Raw genomic sequence first — 8,633 nt, 5'->3', positions numbered from 1 at the left:
TTTGGTCTTTTTGAGACAGGGTTTCACTCTGCAGTTCAAGCTGGCCTTGAATTCACTTTGTAGCCCAGGCTGGCCTCGAACTCACAGCAATCCTCCTGCTGCAGCCTCGATGACATGTTTTTTGTTGGTTTGGGTTTTATCGTTTTCTTTTTTCTTTTCTTTGTGAGACAAGGTTTCAGTATGCAGTTCAGGCTGGCCTTGAACTCATTATGTATCCCAGGCTGGCCTCAAACTCACAGTGATCCTCCCGTCTCAGCCTCCCAAGTGCTGGGATTATAGATGTGTATCATCATTATGGCTTAATGATATGTTTAAAAAACGTTTTCAGTTTCTAAATTGAAAACTTAAAAAGGGAAATAGCAGACTAGAGCAGATATTTACAAAAGTCAAAGATTAATATCTATAATACACAGAATTGTTCCCACCACTCAATACCAAAAAAACACATAGTTCAATCCCCAGTACCACAAAAGAGCTAGAGATAAAAATAGGCATGTTATATGAACAAGGAAGTCCAAAGGAACTAGAAAAAGCCAAGAACTAAAGAAAAGAGATTTAGAGCTGGGCGTGGGGGCACATGACTATAATCCCAGCATTTGGGAGGCTGAGGCAGGAGGATTGTTGAGAGTTCGAGACCAGCCTGAGCTACAAAGTGAGCTCAAGGCCAGCCTGAACTGCACAGTGAGACCCTGCCTCAAAAAGACAAAAAAAAAAAAAAAAAAAAGAGAGAGAGAGAGACTTAATCTCTCAAGTAACAAGAAGTGAAAATGAAAATAATGAGAAGCCACTTCCCCTACAGATGGCGCTACTTCTCTGAGCCTCTGCTCTACAGATTTGCAGCCCCAGGTTCAATCCCCTGCACTGTACAAATAACAATAGTATTAGTAGTAAGCTAATGCCATGCAGTGCTGATGGAGCTTGTGCAGCTTCCAGGAATGTGACCTACAGCCTCCTTCTCAGCTTCCAATTTTTTTTTTTTTTTTTTTTTTTCTGAGATAGAGTCTTGTAATGCAGCCCAGGCTGCCTTCGAATTCACAATCCTCCTGCCTCAGCCTCACAGGGACTGGGATGACAGGCATCCGCCCACTCCTCCCTAGGTGACATCAGCTCTCAAAGGTCCTTGCTAGGCAGGTGAGCACCCCGCAGCACTGCAGCTGAGAACCCCTCGTGAGAGCCCGGCCCTGACCGCAGGGGTGAGTCTTTGAGTTCCCCGTGGCGGTGTCTGCGACAACGAGTGTGAGGATGTCCCGGGCGTGAGCTGGTAGAGGGGACCGAGAAACTCAAATCCACTCAGACTGCGCGTTTACGTGGCTAATTCAGAACAAGAGCAAGTTGTCTGCGGTGACAGAAACGAGTGTCAAGTCACAGCCCTGCTCTGGGGGGAACGGTGTCCCCAGCACTGAGCCAAGGCGGACGCTCAGGCTCCCAGGGGAACCCCTGGCCTCGATTTTAGTTCCACGCTGGGGACACGGCCTGATGGCATCAGACAGGCCACAGCAGCCCCTCACTAGCTGCGGGGCGCTCGCCAGGCTGCGGCTCAGGGAGTCAGGAAAGAGCGGTGAGCACTGCCTGGGTGGATCCCCCCTGCCGCCTACGTGCTGTGTGACCTTGGGCAGGTGGCGCTACCTCTCTGAGCCTCTGCTCTCTCCAAAGTCCTGCCCCAAGGGAGCAGGGGAGGGAGAGGCCAGGCACCCAGTGCCCAGACAGTGTCGGCGGTCACTGCAGGGAACCAGCGCGTAAGAGCAACTCCCCACCACATTAGCGAAGGGTCTTATGTGCATTTGTGTTTTTAATACACCCAGAAATGCCGGATCTGGGTGAGGCAGGAAGACTGCCGTGAGTTCAAGGCCAGCCTGGACTACATGGGGGAGCCTGCCTCAAAAAATAAATTAATTAAGTAAATTAAAAAATGAAAAGGGCTGGCGATGCAGCTCAGTGTGCAGACCCTGCCTTCAAACCCCAGGCGTGGCGTGGCGTGGCCGGGCTCGCGCCCCCCGCTTCCGCCCCCACTCACCGTTGGTGAAAAGAGGCTCGGGCAGCTTCCGGAAGAAGGACTTAAGCAGGCTGCTGATGACATTGAGGTCCTGCCAGCGCTGGGGAGGGACAGCGGCGTCAGGCCCCAGCCCCGCCCGTCCCGGGTGGGGACACTGGGGGACAGAGCCGAGCGGAGGACCCCCCCACCCGACACCACCCTCCCACGCTGGGGGCCACGACCACAGGAGCCCCGTCCACTGCCCTGTCACCCACGCCACGGCGCTGGTGCGTGGCCGGGGGGGCGGGGCTGACCCTGCCCAGCTCCCGGTCCCCTGTGCCAAGAAGAATCGCTGGTCCAGAGGCGCCTGTCCCAGCATGGGTGGTTGTTGCCTCTTCTATCCACAAGAGGGCGCCGTCACCCCGACCTCGGGGGAGTGAGGAAGGACCTGACCAGGCCAGGCTCAGGCCTTAGGGGCTCCATGGCTTAAAGCAAGGCAACCTGGGAGGCTCAGCATCCCCACTGAACAAGGACGCGGCACCTTGATTCACAGAACCCACTGCAGGTCTCCTTGCGTGGACGTGTCTGCCCCTCACCCATGCCCCTGGGGACCCCAGGCCCCTCCAGCCCAGGCTCAGAGTAGACCCTGACCCAAATCCAACAGGGCCCCTCCCTGAGCCATGCTCCCTTCAAACCCGCCGAGAGCTGCCCCACCCCCACTTCTGCCAGGGCTCTGCTGCCATCCACGCCTTCTGCTCCTTCTCCCCTCTGGACTCCTGAGCCTGAGGGCCTCCGGGAAACTGAGCCCCTGCCCCAGGCCCGGGCATCTGTAGCCATCAGGCATCTGGGTATGAAGTAGACCTACCCTTAGCTTCCCTCTAAGAACTTAGCTAGCCCTGTCTCAGGAGGGCCAGGGATGGCAGCACAAGCAATAATCCCAGCACTCGGGAGGCTGAGGCAGGAGGATCACCACAGAGTTTGAAGCCAGCCTGAACCCTGTCTCAAAAAACCATCCCAGCTCCCTGTCGTCCACCAGATCACGGCCAGTGACTTCCAGTGTCACCCTCCCTAAGGCCAGCAGGTGTACACCCTCACACCCTCCTCTGGGGTCTGGGCAATGCCACGAGCCCACCTGGGTGGCCCTCCTGCGACAGGCCCCTGGATCGAGGGCCCCCTCCCAAGCTGCTCCTGGCAGCCTCTCCCTCCCTGCACACCTCGGGCTCCGCAGAGCACCCTGTCTGCGACCTCCTGCCACCGTCTCCTCTCCCCACTGCCCAGACAGCGACTCAGTCACGGGAGGACGGTGGGACCTCGTTGCCCAGGTTCATGGTTTTCTTTTTTTTATTATTTTTTTCCGGTACCGAGAATTGAACTCATGACCTTGCACTTGCCAGGTGCTGTGCCGCTGAGCTAAATCCCCAGCCCCCGGTTCATGGTTTTCTAGGACAATTCTTTCTCATCAGAGCCTCTTCTGTCAAACAGAATCGGACATGAAAGCCCAGGGTAACAGTGGAGTGCAGCAGGGGTCCTGCCCTGCCCAGAGCCCCCCTCTGGGAACCCTGGGACTCAGGAACACCATTTGAGAATCAAGAACCCTGCTCCAAACTTTGTTTTCTTTCCAGTGCTAGGAACTAAACACCGGGCTACATCCCCACACTTGTTAAATTTTATTTTGAGACGCAGTCTGGCTAATAAGGTGCTAGGGTTGGGCTCAAATTTGTGATCCTCCTGCCTCAGCCTCCCAAGTAGCTGGGATGACAGGCATGCACCACTGTTGTAGACTACAAATTCTTTGTTTTATTTATTCGGTTTTTTGAGACACATCTCACCATATGGTTCCAGCTGGCCTTGAACTCACTCTATAGCCAGGCTGGCCTTGAACTAGTGGCGGTCCTCCTGCCTCAGCTTCCCAAGTGCTGGGACGATGCCATGTACCACTGTGCCCAGCTACAAACTCTTCCGGTTGTAGAATGTGTGCTGCTGAAGCGAGCCCTGGCTACAAAGCTTAAAGTGTGGCTGTCAGCTCGCTCGCAAGCCACTCTCTGCCTGGCCCCTTCCCGAGCAGGCAGCTGCCGGCGCTAGCCTTTCTGGAAACCGCATTCTCTTGGCCCGGCCTGGGGACCGCAGACCGCTGTCCCCACCCTGCCCGAGCCTGCTTCTGCACAGCCCTGCAGCTGCGTGGTTTGCGCACTGCGAAAGGACAGGGAAGGTGCCACAGCTGAAGCTCTGCCGTGGAGCCGTCCCTGGCGTGCGGGAGGCCCTGGGTCTGCTCCTCAGCAGGGCCAAGAGAGACACCCAGAGTCCGGAGGAGTCTGGGTGGTCCCGAGTCCGCAAAGTGGAACCCTGGCAAACACTCGGCCGCACCCACCTCGTCCTGCAGGTTGATGTCGCCGGGCCCGCGGTTGAGCTGCTCCTGCAGGCTGGACACCACCGCGTTGTTGCCCGGCACACGGTAGATGCCGGTGGACTCCAGCCCCCGGGCCTCCACGATGCGGCAGCAGGCGGCCACGATCAGGGGCACATGCTGGGGACAGGGTTAGGGTTAGGGTTAGCAGGTGTCAGGGCGGCAGAGTGGCCCTGCCACCTCCAGTCCTCACCACAGAGTGGGGTGGCCACTGACGGCCATCCCCGCCCTCACGGCCCCGCCCAGGCCCCCCAGCGCCCTGCAGCTCCAGCCTCTGCGCCTGAGTCTCCCCACCTGCCCACCTGGGGACAGCAGAAACCCACCTGGTTCTCCGTGGCCGGCTGGCACTCCTCCAGCCGGACCCCGAAGGCCCGCGGGGCGGCCTTCCTGTTCTTTTTGATGATGTTGATGCCCCAGGGGGCTTTGGGGGCAGCTGCATTGTCATCTGGGGAGGGAGAGGAAGACGGGGTAGGTGGGCACCACCACGTTCACATGCGCTGTGACGTACAGGGGACGCCAGCGGCACATAATCCCCAGTGAGAAGCCCAAGGTGGAGGGCGCCTACCCCAGAGAAAGTGGCTCCAGGCCGCTCAAGGGCTGCTGCATGGCCCCAGGGGCTACAATGCGGGGTGGGGGGGTGGGCAGCAAGATCCACACCCAGGCCTGGCCAGAGGAAGAGCTTTTCAAACAGCCAGGGGCGTAGGGAGGGCCAGGCGTGACCCGGGGACACTCGCAGACTCCGGGGCAGCCGGCCCTCCCAGCCCCGAGGCCTCACAGCCCCACAGAGGAGGGGGGCACCCCCGCCCGCCCCAGCCACCACCTACCCTTGCTCCCCGCGGGCTGCTCCTGGGTCCTGAGGGCCCACGCCGTGCTCTGCTTGAGGAACTCAGACTTGAGCCCCCCCAGGCCCCGAGAGACTTTGGGGGAGGACTCGGCCTTGGGCCCAGAGCCGTGGCTGCGGAGGAAGAGGGGGAGCGGTGTGGGTGGGCCGGGCAGCCCCCACACCCAGGCCCTGGACCCAGGACGGGCACCAGGGCGAGCTCTGCCCCGCCCGCACCCCGAGGCTGCCGCCCGCTGGGCCTCACCTCACTTTGCGGTAATCGTTAAGCTTCTTGCTGATCAGAGCTTGGTTGGCACAGCCGGGGTCCTGGGAAGAGGGGAGAAGAGGTGCCGTCAGGGCCCCAGCCCGCGGTGCTGCTCGTCCTGCCCGCCCCCGCCTGTCCCCGGCCGCCCTGCCCGCCCTGGCCTGGGGGCCCCGGCTCACCTCGCCCTCGGCCCTGCTGTTCTCCCGGATCGCTCTGATCCAGCCCAGCATGTCATCGCGGTCCTCAGCCTGAAAGAGATATTCACAGAAGTCAGCGGTGGTCAGCCGGAACACGTGCCTCCTCTTGGTGTCGCTGTAGGAGATGTCCACCAGGCAGGAGCCGATGCAGACGGGCGCCGCCGCCTCCTCCTCACCTGCGCCGGCCGCCGCAGCCCCCGCCGCCGCCGGCCCGGGCTCCCGCCGCTCCTTGCTCAGGCAGAGCGAGCGTGCCCGCAGCGTGGCGTACACCCGCTTCCACTGGCGCAGGCCGCCGCCCGCCTTCTGCGGAGACACGACACGAGAGGCAGCGTGAGAGCGGGCACGGACGCGGGCAGGACGCTGTCACCCCGGCCCGGCCCCCCATCCAGCTCGTGTGTTCCTAGCCCAGGCCGGCCTCCGACCCTCGGCAAACCTCCTGCCTCAGCGCCCAGTGCTGGGATGACAGGGCCGGGCTCTGCCGCCTTGGGGTAGCTGCCTCCTCTGCTCCCCGCAGGTCCGAGGGTCAAGGACGCCTCCGCCATGCCCCCGAGGCTCCTGTGCCGCTCCCTTCCCAAAGCCACTCTACACGGGCACCGGGTCACACCACCAGACCACGCGCGCACCTGCCTCGGCCGCAGGTCCATCTCTGCGGCTCCTGGGCAGGGAGCTCGCCCACCCGCTCCCCAGAGCCCAGCCGGGGTGAGCGCCCACCAGCATCCACTGAGGAACTAGCTCCAGGGCCCTTGCCGCACCTGGGGCAGGGGCCGCACCCCCACTGGATCAGAGCAGGGTGACCGCCTCATCTGGGTGGGTCCCCCACTGTAGCCCTGCCGAGGTCACTGCTGGCCGGGGCAGGGACACATGGGGTGGGCTCAGGGGGGCCCCTGACAGCGACCTTATCGGAATTCTCCTGGGGGTAGCCCAGCACAGGCCAGGGCGCTCAGCTGCGTGAAGGCTGAGGTCAGGATCTCACTGGGAATCTCAAGCTCCAGGCCAGCCTGAGCCACACAGCGAGAGCCGCCTCAAAACAGCGGGGAATGTAGCTCAGCGGCACAAGCGCCTGCCTGGCAAGTGCGAGGTCCTGAGTTCAATTTCCAGTACCAAAAAAAAACAACAAAAAAAGCCGGGTGCGGTGGCCCTCGACCTCAACACGCAGGAGGTTGAGGCAGGAGGATCACTTCGAGGTCAAGGCCGCCCTGGACTACGTGCCAAGACCCTGTCTCAAAAAACCAAAGAAGAAAACTCGTTCCCAGGGGGACTGTACAGCTACAGGGAAGCGAAGCGGTGCCCCGGGCTCCCCTGAGACTAAAGGAGCCGGATGACGGCGGACTCCCCAAGCCGGCCTGGGCCTCGGTGTCCCTGCTAGCAAGTCTGGGGCCCCCCGTCGGCACGCAGCTCTGCGGCTGCAGGGCCCAGTCAGAGCTCCTTCCCAGAGCTCTGCCTGACAGTCTCAGCCCTGAAGGGCAGAGGACGGCAGCTGGCGAGCAGGGCCCCGCACAGAAGCGGCGTCTGTCACTGACTCGAGGACCCTGCCTCTAACTCCTGACCAAGCGGGAAAGTGACATCTGGTTTTGGCCAGCGAGGGATGGAAGCCCCTGTCCTCGCCGGAAGCACTCAAGCCCCTGGAGCTGGGGATGTGAGCCCGGGGGACCCTCCGGGTGGCTCACGGTCCCTGCTGAACACCGGCTGCGTTATGCACTCCCGCCTCCTGCTCAGCGCAGCGCAACGACCCTCTGTGGTCCCCTCCCGGCCCGACCCAACCCGGCCTGACTGTTGCCTGTGGTTTGCTCAGTGCTGGGGCTCGCACACCACCGAAGTGATCCGCCACAGCAGCACCCGGGGCCCTTCGAAATTCTTTTACTTTGAGGCAAGGTCCCACTAAATTGCCCAGGCTGGGCTTGCACTTGAACACCTCCTGCCTCTGCCTCCCAAGAAATGGGAATCACAGACTTGGGCCGTCGAGTCTGGAGGTGACTGCCGGTTGCTGTTGCTGTTTTTGAGACAGGGTATTGATAAATTGTTCAGCCTGGCCTTGAACTCACTACGGAGCCCAGGCTGGCCTCCGACTCACAGAGAGCCTCCTGCCTCAGCCTCCTGAGGGCTGGGATCGCGGGCATTCACCACCAGGCCGGGCTTCTCCTCTGAGCTTGATAACCGAGGCCTTCAACAAGCCCAAGCCACCTTCCCTCCAGCCTCTCTCCCGTGGTCCCTTTCCCCCGGCCTCACACCTCGACCCTGATCAGGGACCCCCTCCATCACCCAGACAGCAGCCACGGCCCTGTGTCCGGCACCACACCCCCTCTCCATCCCCTTTAGAAACCCCCCAACATGTTCCTGGGTGTCTGACCCCCAAGCCCCACGTCTCCCACCTCTGGCCTGGGCACTCCGGGCACCCGGCTCCAGCACACCCTGCCACTGCCCCCAGCCCCCATGAGCCGCCTCCCCAGACCCTTGCTCCCCTCGGTTCAAGCTCCTAGGCTCCTCAGGGCTCAGCCCAACATCTCCTCCCCAATCCCACCACGCTGCAGAGCCGCAGGACCGCACCGAGTCTGTGCCCCTTAAGTCCCGGGCCACACGCGCTTTCTCTGCGTGGACCTCCTCACGGCAGCCATTGGCGCAGGTGACCCTGTCCCTGGGTCACAGACCAGGGAGGCTCACGGGTGCCAATGTGAGATGCTTGCCAGCGTGATGTCACAGACCCTGGGAGCAGTGGGAAACCCAACCACGGTCAGCCTCCACCTCCACAGGGGCCCAGTCCACCATTCAGGCAAGGAGAGCCAAAGCCTTCTGGGAAAAGCATGGCCTCTGCCATGAACAGACCGCTTTCCTCCATCAGCAAAATAACACGCCTAGCAGTCACACCCCTGAGGGGCCTGCAAGTCCCCGCAGAGATGATTTAAAGCGGGTGTGAACTGGGCATGGGGCGCATCTCTGTAATCCCAGTACTCCGAGAGGCAGAGACAGGAAGGTCTCAA

At 61.3% G+C, this 8,633-nt stretch overlaps 1 protein-coding gene across 1 annotated transcript in view; it reads right to left on the bottom strand.

Moving 5' to 3' along the window:
- Arhgap23 (Rho GTPase activating protein 23) overlaps positions 1 to 8,633 on the bottom strand; it is a gene marked incomplete at its 3' end in the record, with an annotated part of 40,705 nt that overhangs the window by 16,700 nt on the left and 15,372 nt on the right. The window contains 6 exon segments of the mRNA XM_013519356.1: positions 2,015 to 2,093; positions 4,341 to 4,496; positions 4,700 to 4,821; positions 5,201 to 5,331; positions 5,462 to 5,523; positions 5,641 to 5,961. Of these exon segments, the coding sequence (XP_013374810.1) occupies positions 2,015 to 2,093; positions 4,341 to 4,496; positions 4,700 to 4,821; positions 5,201 to 5,331; positions 5,462 to 5,523; positions 5,641 to 5,961 (871 nt within the window).

This window comes from Chinchilla lanigera, unplaced genomic scaffold (genome assembly GCF_000276665.1).
Source record: "Chinchilla lanigera isolate Chin_1 unplaced genomic scaffold, ChiLan1.0 scaffold00050, whole genome shotgun sequence".
NCBI lineage: Eukaryota > Metazoa > Chordata > Mammalia > Rodentia > Chinchillidae > Chinchilla > Chinchilla lanigera.
This window is presented reverse-complemented; position numbering and strand designations above follow the sequence as displayed.